Consider the following 14,364-nt stretch of genomic DNA (forward strand, 5'->3'; position numbering starts at 1 on the left):
TCGCCGCTTTCATCTAGCCGTTGTTCACACACTTGTCTTTGGCCATGTGTTTGTGAATGCATGCTGCATGCGTGCGTCTGACTGTGTGTTTACATATGTGTTTGTGACGCGGTGTGTGTGTGTGTGTGTGTCTGGTGTCGTGCGTGTGCGTGTGCGTGTGCGTGTGCGTGTGCGTGTGCGTGTGTGTGTGTGTGTGCAGTGGTGGAAAAAAGTACTCAAATTCTTTACTTAAAGAGGTGGTGCCATGGTTTTGCACTTTTTCTGTTTTTCATGTGTCCTATGAGGTTGATAGAACTTCATTAAGCCCCCTGGTGGTGTTTTTATGGTGTTTTATGTCTTCTCTGACTGTTTTGAGTTTCTACCTGGAGGCTGAAACCTTGAGGGTCAAACGTGCCAATCGAAAAAACAGCCCTTTAGTGACATAGTAAAAATATACCCTCCCCCTCATTATCATAACACAACAGGTGTGGGCATGAGGAGGAGGAGGGACTAGGACAGGTGGGTGGTGCTAAGGTGGTGGAGGAGGTGCTAAGGTGAGAACCAGGTATGCTTAATAAACTGGAGGGCGTGTCCACATAAAAACATAATTTTAGCCATTTCTGTACACTTTTTTGAAAAAAATCTTCCTCCTAGTTTAACCATAATACCTGATGATTATGTTTTAGGGGGGGAAAAATCACTGAAAATCACGGCACCACCGTCTTTAGGTAAAAGTACCAATATAAAAATACTCTGTTACAAGTAAAAGTCCAAAATTCTAAATTTACTTGAGTAAAAGAACAGAAGTATTGGCATCAAAATGTACTTAAAGTACCAAAAGTAAAAGTAATAAAATATTTGAAAATAGCCTATGTATAAAATAGGGCTAAAGTGGTTAATGTATGTTTTATAATGTAATCATTTATATCTGCAAAGTAACTAGTAACTAAAGTTTTCAAATAATTGTAGTGGAGTAGAAGTACAATATTTGCCCTCTGAGATGTAGTGGAGTAGAAGTAAAAGTATTGGAAATTGGAAATACTCAAGTAAAGTACTAATACCTCAAAATCGTACTTAAGTAAATGTACTTGGTTACTTTCCACCACTGTGTGTGTGTGTGTGTGTGTGTGTGTGTGTGTGTGTGTGTGTGTGTGTGTGTGTGTGTGTGTGTGTGTGTGTGAGTGTGTGTGTGTGTGTGTGTGTGTGTGTGTGTGTGCGCACACACACACTCTCTTCTGTGTGCATGTTCATTGTCACAGATTCAGGGAAGAAATCATCTGAATAAACCCTCTGAAGGCATCCAATCAGATGATGACATACTGTAAACACATTCATGCTATAGAGTTAGCAACCACCTGTTTTGTGCGTTCTGGTATTAAGCTTAAACCAGCATAGCTAATGCATAGTGGGAGCAATAACGCTATTAGAAGTTGAGTTGGTATAACTCAGAGGACATTGGAGAGTGCTTGTATCATTTAAATACTTTGCTCACGGAGCCAGTGACAGCGCAGCAATTTCGCCACCTATTTAGACCATTAAGATGCTTGCGTTTAACAACAATTGGGCACCATGGAGCCAGTTAATTCAATTAAGCATCTGCCAGTTCAACTCAAGCAGTGGCACACGTACACTTCTTACTATACCTCTACGTGACTCACGACTCCCGCTTGTGCCCAGCAGATGTGGCATTATGTATAGTACTGTCTCGCTGTAGTAAAAAGGCTGAAATAAATACGATAAATCAAGTGAACGAAAACAAAAATGGAATGAGCTCGTCTTGACAGCTTGGTAATGTCTCAGGGCAAAGGCGTCCTCATTTTAGACAAGCAGAATTTCATCTAGCCCCTTATCCCATTAAGACCGGGAACGCATCTGTGTCATTTTTTTTATTTCTTTTGGCTATTCAAAAATAGCAGATATACAAGCTCATAGCGCGGCACCGAGTGCCGCGCTACGAGCTTGAAGATCTGCTATTTTTTTTTTATCGTGAACATTTGTGCAAATCTTTGAATATATATATATTTTTAAAGCAAACATTTGTAACCTCAAATCTTTGCTTCTGGGGGGTCCCTGGAACAACATATTTTACATACGTTCGCTTAAAAAAAATTAAGATTTGCACAAAATGTTCACGATTTTTCAAAAACAGCAGATCTACTGTACAAGCTCATAGGCTTTTATATCTGCTATTTTCGAATAGCCAAAGAAATCCTCAAATGACAGAGACGAGTTCCCCGGATTGAATGGGTTATACAAGCCCATTTGTTTTGTTTTGTTTTACACTATTGTCTCCACGCCAATATCTTTGACTGTAAGGCATTGGCTGGGGTCATTCTTCTCGTCTTCTTCTCCCATACATACCCTGGGAGGGCTGAGTGAGAGAGGGCAGATCCGCCCCCTCTGTGGAGGAGGGCATTACTACTGAGTCACCCATCCTCCCTCCAACCACAGAGAGAGAGAGAGAGAGAGAGGGAGAGAGAGAGAGAGAGAGAGGGAGGGAGAGAGACCTGGACGAGATGGATAAAACAAGTAAATCAGGCCGGCAAAGGTTTTTGCTCCTTGAGTGAGATATGTGGTGCTCAGAGTGGGCACCGTGCCAGGGGCAGGGAGGTTTTTTCCGGGAGGCTGCGGTGTGTGTGTGTGGAAGGTGGTCTCTCAATATGCCGCCTTTCAGCAGTTTGGAAGGGGCAGGCGAATGGCCTCCGACCCCATCTGTTTCCCTGAAGATAGGGCCCTGATGGGGCTAAGTGCTCGGAGAGGGGCACGTTATCCTGACAAAGGGCAGATATCTCCCCAGCAAAAACAACAGAAAGAGAGAGAGAGAGAGAGAGAGAGAGAGAGAGAGAGAGGGAGGGAGAGAGAGACTTGGATTTTGTCAGCTGAAGGGAGAAACTCAGAGGCAGGATCCTGGAATGAAGCTTTATGCTTTTCCTTTGTCCCCTCCCATAAATCTCTGCAGTTTCCTCTTGTTTTTCCCGTTACAAGTTCTGGCCTTTTGACACTATTTTTTTTTCTTTTCTTTTTTCTTTCCGAAGGGGTTGGGATTACGTTGTTTTATTTAAGTAAGGAAGTTCACAGCACTTAGAATTCAGCGGCGAGGAAGAAGTGGTCCGTAACCTTTTGAACTTGGTGGAAAGTGGTGTTCTGTGTTTTCCATTCATATCTCACTCTGGAAAACGCCATGTGTGGACAAAGAACTGATTTGAACGGGGGACACATTAAAGTACTTAAAGTAATACGAATGGTGGGGGTGTTGTTATGTACTGTATTGTCAGTTGTTCTGATGTTCCCTGGTCATTCTCTGCACACCTGCTTGTCCTTGAGTGAATTAGTTAGAACTGCACTGTCCTCCTCCCTTATCCGTTTCCCCCCGTCCCCTTCTTGCCATCACCCCCACACCCTCTGCATAGAGACACACACACACACACGCACACACCACGCACGCGCGCGCACACTGGCCCCCGGCATTTTCATCCATCCAGTATTGGCTGGCTCACGGCTCAGCTCAGACCACGCTGACAAATATGATAATAATGCATATTCCTATAATCTGATATCTATTGACTGATGTGCTGAAGGGCCCATGTTTCATAAATATCATCTATTTTGCAGTAGAGGGGGTTATCCTTAAGGCTATGCAAAGCCACGGTTTAAATTGCACATTTAATCTTCTCCGTTGGCCTTGTGAACTGTTTGTCCACATACTTTTCTTTTCTCCAGACCTTGTCTTAAAGCTGCAGTCTGTACGTTTTGCAAACGATGTCCAAACTACAATAAAGATGGTGGCACATCTATAGTATCCAATCCGGTGGGCCGTCTGCTTCAAATAACCTACCCGACACTAGGGTCTAGATTTCTCAGTGGAAGAGTAGGGAGACTATCCCCAAGTAATGTATTAACACACTCTACCATACAGATTGGTAAGAAAAAGGGGGAAAAAAAAGTTACATTCATTAAATAAGTCCAGGATTCTAGCTTCACGGTCATTTTAATACCTCTTATTTTTCAAAAGTATACTGGGAATTGTTCAAGTATAATAGAAAATGTTCTAATTTACCTCATGCTGGTTGCACGTCTTGAAGCACGCTCACTGCCATGTGTTGGCTTTAAATGTCAAAGACATTGCATTTTGAGTCTCAGTGGGCAAAGCCATTACATGGCCACATACAAGGTTAATTGTAGGGAAAGCATTTTCACTTTTGCTTTTCTTCTAATTATACTTTTGAAGTGCATAGTTTAAAAAAAATCAGATAACATCAAAAAAGCAGTATTGTTTCCATTAAGGCAAGGAAAGAAAAAGCTCTGTGTTGCAAACAAGTGTGAATTCATACACAGCTATTAATTATTATCGTGATCAATCACTTGAACGCCAGCATCCAAGTTCTGGGGGGAACATTAGCCAAAAATAGAAGATCTACAAGCTCACAACGCGTCGCAACACGACACGTTGTGAGCTTGTAGATTGGCTATTTGTTGTACACAGAAAAAAAAGGGTCCAGGTACAGTTGCAACTCAGGTCTGTTTCACTAAGAATAGAGGGTTTAAGGGGTTAATACCACAATGTCCCACTTTTCATTATTTAACAGAATAACACAAATGAGCCCTTAAAGGAGAATACCGGACAAATTAAGTGTTGTCTTTGATGTCTCGTTACTCACCTATCGACGTGAAAAGTGGCGTTCTTAATTTCCATAGATTCCCCTGTCGTCATTTTTTAAACCCCCTCCGTTGTCATAATGGGAGCGCGTGGGTTAGGGAGATTCGTCTATTATAACCAATGCAAAGTTGTTTTTTTCTCTACTGCTAGTCATTGTGGAGTCTCATGATAGTCAAACATGCGCTGAAATTTCCTGCTAGGCCACCGTTAATGGCGAACGATTTAACACTGGATGCTTGTTTCTTTCCAGAACCTGGCAACTCGTGTTGCCAGGTTCTGGAAAGAAGGTATTCTCCTTTAACACCATATCCCTGTCTATCTATCGTGCTGACTTCACTCCTCTCTTATCCAAGTTAGCAATGTGTGTCATACAGCGGTGTTCGCTCGCCAAAGATAACAGATTTCCAAGCTGACATTGTTATCTTGGAAATCTCTGATGTTTATAGTGAGCGACACCGTCGTGCCACAAAGTATGAAATAGCACTTAACACTCTCTCTCTTTGTCCTCTGCTTGTTCCACAGACGGTGCTGATCTCGAGGATGACCCTTTGTGTTCGTGGCCTGCATCGTCTCCCTCCAGCAAGGACCAGACTTCTCCGGGACACTGTGAAGACTATGATTTCGGCGAGGACGAAGGGGGCCCCGGCTTACCGTACCCGTGCCAGTTCTGCGACAAGTCCTTCAGCCGCCTGAGCTTCCTCAAGCGGCACGAGCAGAGCCACGGCGACAAGCTCCCGTTCAGCTGCACCTTCTGCAGCCGCCTGTTCAAGCACAAGCGCAGCCGAGACCGCCACGTCAAGCTCCACACCGGCGACAAGAAGTACCACTGTGGCGAGTGCGACTCGGCCTTCTCCCGCAGCGACCACCTCAAGATCCACATGAAGACCCACGCCTCCAACAAGCCGCACAAGTGCCCCGTGTGCCGCCGGGGATTCCTCTCGTCCAGCTCTCTCCACGGCCACATGCAGGTGCACGAGAGGGGCAAAGACGGCGGCGGAACCCGGGCCGACGAGTGGAAGCTCAAAGAGACCCGCAAGTGCGGCCGCTGCGAGGAGGGCTTCGACGTCCCGGAAGAGCTCCAGAGGCACATCGCCGAGTGCCACCCCGAGTGCTCCCCGTCGGAGGACGGAGGAGGCCTGGGCGCCGCCTTGCAGTGCATCTACTGCCACGAGCCCTTCGGCGACGAGGGCACCCTGCTGACCCACATCGACCGGGCCCACGGCCGCGACCGGAAGGGCCACGCGTGCGCCATCTGCTCCGAGCACTTCCCGTCCGCGGAGGACCTCTACGCTCACATGGACGTCCACCAGCTCCCCGAATCCAGCAACCACAGCAACAGCCCCTCTTTGCTGACGGTGGGTTACACCTCCGTCTCCAGCACCACCCCGGACTCCAACCTCTCCGTCGACAGCTCGACCATGGTGGAGACGGCGCCGCCGGTGCCTAAGACGCGGGGGAGGAGAAAGAGGGCCTCCCAACACATGGCGGACACGGGAGGAGGACGTTCCTCCAAGCAGCCGAAGATCTCCTACAGCTGCATTTACTGCAACAAGCAGGTGTTCTCCAGTCTGGCCGTGCTTCAGATCCACCTGCGAACCATGCACCTCGACAAACCGGAGCAGGCTCACACGTGCCAGTTCTGCCTGGAGGTCCTGCCCTCCCTGTTCAACCTGAACGAGCACTTGAAGCAGGTCCACCACGCGGAGGACAACCACGCCGCCCTGCTCGTCTGCTTGCCCGACCCCTTGCTCCAGTGCAACTTCTGTCCCGAGGTGATGACCGACCTCAACCACCTCCAGGAGCACATCCGCTGCTCCCACGGCTTCCCGAGCCCCGTGGCCAAAGAGAGCAACGCCTTCTTCTGTCCTCAGTGTTTCATGGGCTTCTTGACGGAGACCACCTTGGAGGAGCACGTGCGTCAGATCCACTGCGACGGGGGCAGCCTGCGCTTTGACTCTCCCCACGCCATGACCCCCAAAGAGCCCATCGTGGAGGTGTATTCCTGCTCCTACTGCACCAACTCGCCCATATTCAACAGTGTTCTGAAGCTCAACAAGCACATCAAAGAGAATCACAAGAACATTCCACTAGCGCTGAACTACATCAACAACGGAAAGAAATCCCTGCGCACCCTCAGCCCCTCCTCGCCAATATCTGTTGAACAAACCGCCTTACTTAAGCAAGGCGGCTTATCGTCTCGTGCCGCCAGCGAGTTCATCTGTAACCAATGTGGGGCCAAATACACCAGCCTGGACCTCTTCCAGACGCACCTAAAAACTCATCTGGACGGCATGCAGCCCCAGCTCACCTGCCCGCAGTGCAACAAAGAGTTCCCCAACCAAGAATCCCTGCTAAAGCACGTGACCGTGCACTTCACCATCACCTCGACGTACTACATCTGCGAAAGCTGCGACAAACAGTTCACGTCGGTGGACGACCTGCAGAAGCACCTGCTCGACATGCACACCTTTGTGTTCTTCCGCTGCACCTTGTGCCAGGAGGTGTTCGACTCCAAGGTGTCCACGCAGCTCCACCTGGCCGTCAAGCACAGCAACGAGAAGAAGGTGTTCCGCTGCACCTCGTGCAACTGGGACTTCCGGCACGAGACGGAGCTGCAGCTGCACGTCAAACACAGCCACCTGGAGAGCCAGGGCCGCGCTCACCGCTGCATCTTCTGCGGGGAGTCCTTCGGTACGGAGGTGGAGCTGCAGTGTCACATCACCACCCACAGCAAAAAGTACAACTGCCGTTTCTGCAGCAAGGCCTTCCACGCCATCGTCTTGCTGGAAAAGCACCTGAGGGAGAAGCACTGCGTGTTCGAGGGCAAGGCCCAGAACTGCGGCGCCAACGGCTCGACCGCGGGAGCCGGCGACGGTCAGGCCAAAGAGGACGCCGAGCTGCAGGGCCTGCTGACCAACAGCCACGGCGCCGGGGCGCCGGGCGGGGACGCGGCGGAGACCCACAACAGCCGCGACGGAAGCGAGGAAGAGGTGGACACGGCCGAACCGATGTTCAGCTGTGACATCTGCGGGGCTTCGTACACGATCGACTCGCTCCTCACAAACCACCAGCTGAGGGACCACAACATTCGCCCCGGGGAGAGGGCCATGATGAAGAGGAAAGCAGACCTGATCAAGGGCAACCACAAGTGCAACGTTTGCTCCCGCACCTTCTTCTCTGAGCCGGGGCTCAGGGAGCACATGCAGACCCACATCGGGCCCGTCAAGCACTACATGTGTCCCATCTGTGGCGAGCGCTTCCCCTCGCTGCTCACCCTGACCGAGCACAAGGTCACCCACAGCAAGAGCCTGGACACGGGCAGCTGCCGCATTTGCAAGATGCCTCTTCACAGCGAGGAGGACTTCTTGGAGCACTGCCAGATGCACCCTGACCTGAGGAACTCCCTGACGGGCTTCCGCTGCGTGGTGTGCATGCAGACTGTGACCTCCACGCTGGAGCTCAAGATCCACGGCACCTTTCACATGCAGAAGACGGGCACCATGTCCACGAACCATCCCATCGGCCGTAACACACACATCTCCCACCACCACAACCAGCATCACCTCCAAGCTCAGAAGCTCTTCAAGTGCGCCTCCTGCCTGAAGGACTTCCGCTCCAAGCAAGACCTGGTCAAGCTGGATATCAATGGGTTGCCGTATGGCCTCTGTAGCTCCTGTGTGGCGGCTGCCGGCTCCAAGAGCTCCAGCCCTACAGTGAACGGAGGAAGACAACTACAACAGCATCATCATCAACAACAGCAGCAGCAGCAGCAGCAGCAGCAGCAGGGTGGAGCCTCCACTCCAGCAACGAACACAGGCTCATGGGTTCAGGGGGAGAGTCTCAGCCCCGGGGAGGGAAAAGGCAAGGTGGCCTCCTCAGCGTCCTCCTCCTCTTCCATTTCCTCCTCGGCGGCTCCCAAGACACGATGCTCCAGCTGCAACGTCAAGTTTGAGACCGAGGCCGAGTTGCAGAACCACGTTCAGACGGTGCACCGGGAGCAGACGGGAGACAGCAACAGCGGGCAGCACAGGACCCCCCAGGTGTCCCCCATGCCCAGGGCCAGCCCCTCACAAACTGAAGAGGTAGTGAACCAAAACAAAGAATTACAGTATGTGTTTATGTTAGATATTTGAAAAATAGCCTTGTCACTTTGAAGAATGCAATTGAGATGCTATAGATTGACGATCAGTGTTGGAAAAGTTACTAAAACATAGTAATATATTACTTATTACATATTACTTGTTTAAAAAGTAATATAGTTACTTTACTTATTACTCCCTGCCAAAAGTAATTAGTTACTTTACTAGTTACTGGAAAAAAGTAATATATTACTTTAAGTTACATATTACTTTATAGTTACTTTCCAACACTGTGTTGGAAAAGTTACTAAAACATTACTTTCCAACACTGTGTTGGAAAAGTTACTAAAACATAGTAATATATTACTTATTACATAATTACTTGTTTAAAAAGTAATATAGTTACTTTACTTATTACTCCCTGCCAAAAGTAATTAGTTACTTTACTAGTTACTGGAAAAAAGTAATAATATTACTTTAAGTTACATATTACTTTAGTTACTTTCCAACACTGTTGACGATGGTGTCTAGAATAGATGCCTCGTGATCAGCAATAGAATGCAAAGAAAAAAGAAGACGTTTTTCAATATTGATAACACTAAATTGTATGGTTTCTTGACAATATCTTGTTCCTTTGTGGCTTTTTGTACAGAAGAAGACATATCAGTGCATTAAATGTCAGATGGTGTTCTACAGTGAATGGGACATCCAGGTCCACGTGGCCAACCACATGCTGGGTAGGAGATGACTCTGTTTGTCTTATGTCATTACGTTCTCTCTTGGAGTCTTGCTGTCATCTTTTCATACAATACAGCTCCTTGTAATATGTAAATGTACATTTTTTTTCTAGGCACTTCCCAAAAATATTTAAATATTGTCGCATGGTATTTTGTTTGTCTTTTATGTCTGCCATTTAAATGTAGAGTCAGTGGTTTGTGTTGCGGGTGAATACACTGCAGACACAGTTTCCTTTTTCAGATTTAAAAAGAAAATGTCCATACAGTTATGGCACAAAAATATTAAAAGGGCAGATTTTAGAACTTGTTCTAATGTTATATCATCTGAGCATACATTCTTAACAGCAGAGTCATAGTGGTAATATCAGAAATTAGAATCAAATACTATTTTCAGTAAAGAAAATATATATTTGGCCCTAAATTATGCAGACTTTCAAGTATCTTGATCATTAGACAATGTTTGGATTGCCGATTGCCGTCAAGTCAATGTCATGCATGATTGATCGCGTCTGTGATATTTGTGCATGTGTGTACATGTGAAGTGTGCATGCTTCGTGTTCATGTTTTAGTAGAATCTCACCAGTCAAAACCTTTCAGGGCTGGAACTAGTTTGACCAAGAGAATATTGGACACAGAACATTTTTGATATGTCTAAATGTTTTTCAGGAATTCATTTAGACTATGCAGAGAGCACGGCCACTCATTCTAAAACAATGTTGTGTCTAATATGTGTTTGCATGCTCATAAATGCAAAATTGCCTGAAATGGGCCTCATTCATGACTCATGAGGACATATTTTAAAATCTCACATTTTCCATTCTGACGATTAGCATTTGTTATTGAATAGCTGTCACACCGTTATGTCTGGTTCTAATCAGCCATTTCCTTTGTCAAGTATTCGTAGACAAAAAAGGGGTTATAGTCTAACAACAAACCTCTTCAGTTTTGGTTTTTCATTTGTATGCAGGCAGAATAATTTGGAAAGAATAACACAATTGGAAAAACAGAGGCTTTCTTGCCTGGAGAAAGTAGGGGTCTGAATTCCTGTCTCACCTATCCGTTATTCATTCATTTATTCAGCTCGTTTGGCGGTTCTTTCATTACACTGCATTATCTGTTGTCTTCAGTGGGAGAGAGACTCATTGATCTGGAACCAAACCGCCTCTCTGTTTGGGACACGCTTCTAGGCGCAGGTGAATTTAAACACGGTGGGCAATTCTATCAGGACCGGTAGGCAATTCTATCAGGAACACACTGTTTGTGCATAAACAATCAGAGGCATGTGATTTGTGATTTTGATGCTGCGGTGTATGTGCAAGGGAGGAGGGAGAGATGGGTTGAGGAGTGTGTAGGTGTGTATTTGGTATTCATCTTTGCGATCTGCTCTCCCACTATTCTACTGGGGGTGCCTAATACAGTACCATGCCAGCATTAGTCCTTTCTCTCGCAAAGGCAGGCACGGATGCACACTGGGAGGGGTAGAAAACAAACCCCCCTACTGGTTATTTTATGTCTTTCAGCCACACAGGGTTCACCCGTTTCCCTCATAATAGTGGAATCCAGACAGCTTATGATAACAGGAGGATTGGTGATTGTTGCGTTGTTGTCTGATGTCTTACTTCTCTTTCCTGATGTTCCATTGTTTTAACCCATTAAGACCTGGGGACGCATCAGTGTCACTTTTTTGATTTGAGCTAAAAAAGCATTATTTTACACTTTGGCTATTCAAAAATAGCAGAACTACAAGCTCGTAGCGCAGCACCGAGTGCCGCACTGCGAGCTTGTAGATCTGCTATTTATGAAAAATCGTGAACATGTGTGCGAATCTTTGAATATATATTCTTTTAAAGCCAACATGTTTAACTCAAATCTTTGCTTCTGGGGGTCCAGAACAAAATATTTTGAGATGGGGGTCCGCGGCCAAATACATATCATGTTGGGGGTCCTTGACATGAAAAAGTTTGAGCACCACTTATATAGAAACATGCGTTTTTCCAGAAAACTGTTGGGATTTAGAAGACATTTTGTAGAATCGGTCTCAGGTCTTAATGGGTTAAAACATTTGAAAACACGATCATGAGTTTCGTCTGTGTCCTCTGACGGATTTCTGTCAATTCCACTTTATGAATTTGTTGTACATGTGATCTGTAAAATAAAGAAAATGAAAAATAGATGATTTAATAAGATTAGTAAATATAAAAATAAGAATACAAATAATACTTATAACATTACATAATATAATCTCTCATAATGCATGTTATATATATATATACTCTAGTCTACATATTATGTATATAGGCTACTGTAAATAAAAAATATTCCATTATAGCCAAGAGAGGTATACTGTACAAATATGAAAATAAAACACATCATTGCAGTGTTCTTTCGAGACCCTACTGGTCTAATTCAATTTGTCTTCAGATGATTTTATTCGTGTAGACTTTAACGTCGGTCCCACATCAGCAGCGTGGGGTTAAATTTTAGACCGGGTCTGTAATTACTGCAAAGCCAAATTGGGCCAAAAACACAGGGAGAAAAAAAAAAGGCTAATTTGGAAAAAGCTCTAAATACCTTCTCTCCTGAAAAAAAAGAGGGACACTTTCTCCTTTTAATGGCCATCTGCACAGGAGAGGGGAAACAGGGGGCTGGGGTCATCTCCGCTCAGCTGTCAGCGTTATTAGCGTAGGTAATGGAGCAGACGCTGGATTCATAGGGGTGTTGTTTTCGTCCGTGCCTTGCTCCGTGGTGTCAGTTCACACTGATAACTCTATATATAGTGATGTGGCGTGACATAACCATAGTGCTAAGTGTATGGAACAACAAAACCTGAGCCTGTCTCACCCAGACAGGTCCGTCTCAGCTGCCTTTTGTAATACAATAGTCTGCCTATAAGCCAAGTGCACTCAGGCTTCTCCCGAACCCCTACCACAGCACAGCCCCCTCCCCCCCCCCCCCCCCGTCAGACTGAAGGGCTTGTGGTCCTGCCTCTTCTGTGCGACTGCCAGCACATTTTGATGCATGGATATTATGCTCCGATGATGGCGGTCCTGGTTGGTTCGTAGACAGAAAGCACAGCCCTTGGTGCCCGGCTACTCGACATTTAGTGTGATAATGGAGGTAAATGAAAGGGGAGGGGAGGGCGGCCGTGTGGGTGCAGGAGGGTGTGTTGTAGAGCGCCGGTGCCGTAGCCAAGCCTTGCGAACGTACGGGGGCCCCCACGTGTCTTAAGATGGAGGCCGCAGCCTGCTAGGGCCCAGATGGATCAGTACACATTTGCTGTACAGCTGGTCGCTCTGTTTGGGGACCTGGTGTGATACTCCTATGGAGAAAAAAATGATATCGCCACCATCCAAGGAGCAATTTAATAGCAGGCCAGAAGACAGCTGGCCACTCTTTAGTTTAGAGTTTTTTTGGCATGGCACACTTACAGAATCGAGGGTGTCCGATTTTACCCCAGAGACACGCAGATTTATACAGCTTTCAGCTGTTGTAGTCACTATCAAAGCCTTTATTTCAACCTCTCTTTGTTCCAATACAAATAAAGAATAAAATGTTTCGCCGTATTTTGCGCTTATCGTCGGTTCTGACTAAAAGTGTATATATCCGGTATATATATATATATATATACATGTTGCCTTTGAAGGTCTTTCATTGTCACAAAAGCCCGTTTGGTTTTTAACGGCGGGGTGTCACGCCACCCATTGCTTCACTTTGACCCCGCGGTGAACTCTGACATTTGGAGCCTCGCGGGGGGTGCGTTTGGCCCATTTATCGCACTGTTTCAAATGTCCCTGTTGTGGATTTTAGGAATCCTGACACGTTTTGAAGCATGGGGGCTCTGTCTCAGAGGGTTTTAAAGGTGAAAAGGGTTGTAGTGCGTGCGTGTGTGTGTGTGTGTGTGTGTGTGTGTGTGTGTGTGTATATATAGATATATAAATATATCTATATATACACACACACACACACACGTACAGTATGTATATATATATATATATATATATAGATAGATATATATATATATATATATATACTGTTTTTCCCTCATTCCTCTAATCTGGTATTATAAGTGGTCAGCGTTCAGAAGCGCGCAATCATAAACAAACAAACCCCAGCACATTCCAGAAAGTGTTTTTTTGGGGTCACCTCTACCGTTTTTTTTTTTTTGTTGGGCTCGGTGACAGCAGTGAGCCCGGAGCCAAGTCAGGAGGAGCCTTCTCTCACAGAGAGGAGCGCGGTGGTGGCCTGGTCGGGCACCGGGCAGAGGGGGGGGGGGGGGGGGGGGGGGCACTGGAGGGGTGGAGGAAGGGTTCGGGGGTGGAGAGGAGAGGGGAAAGGCACATTTGCTGTACAGCTGGCCGCTCTGTGTGAAGCTAGGCACTGTGGGCCGTTACTGAGCTGGGAGAGAGAGGAGGGCGAGCAAGAGAGGCCTCTAGCCCTCCTCCAGTTTCTCCTCCCTGTTCTCTCTCTCTCTCTCTCTCTCCCTTTATCCTAGCCTTCCTCTCTCCCTCCATCTCTCACTCTCTCGTTTTCATAATAACCGAGCTCCAACCTGGCGACGCGCACTGGCGCTGGCTGTCGGTAATGCAGCGGACCAGGAGGCAGCTCTGCAACAGCATTTTGCTAGGCTAAGAGCCTTGTTTTGTTGCTTTCTAAGGGCCTCCAAATTATCCTTGACACATATTCCTCTTGTTCGGTAGCCCCTGGAGCTAACTTGGTCAGTGTATGTTGATTACATGGTCTCCGTCACTGTCTCTATCCCTGGTGGCAGCACATTCACTATACTCCATTAACCCATTAAGACCTGAGAAGATTCTAGAAATGTCTTCTAAATCCTAAAAATCTTTTTAAAGAAAAACCCACATTTTTTTTCCTCGATTTTTCAAAAATAGCAGATCTACAAGCTCGTAGCGCG

The 14,364-nt window shown here is 46.6% G+C and overlaps 1 protein-coding gene across 5 annotated transcripts in view; it reads left to right on the forward strand.

The window, feature by feature from the left end:
* Positions 1-14,364, forward strand: part of znf521 (zinc finger protein 521) — a 144,848-nt gene that overhangs the window by 60,667 nt on the left and 69,817 nt on the right. For 4 of the 5 annotated variants that reach the window (XM_080441213.1, XM_080441214.1, XM_080441210.1 and 1 more), the window contains 2 exons: positions 5,159-8,718; positions 9,368-9,452. In XM_080441213.1, the coding sequence (XP_080297339.1) occupies positions 5,515-8,718; positions 9,368-9,452 (3,289 nt within the window). In that variant the 5' untranslated portion in view covers positions 5,159-5,514. The remainder of the gene's footprint in view (positions 1-5,158; positions 8,719-9,367; positions 9,453-14,364) is intronic. The other variant, XM_080441211.1, reaches the window with a different exon arrangement.

Source organism: Gymnoscopelus braueri (genome assembly GCF_963280865.1).
Source record: "Gymnoscopelus braueri genome assembly, chromosome: 10".
NCBI lineage: Eukaryota > Metazoa > Chordata > Actinopteri > Myctophiformes > Myctophidae > Gymnoscopelus > Gymnoscopelus braueri.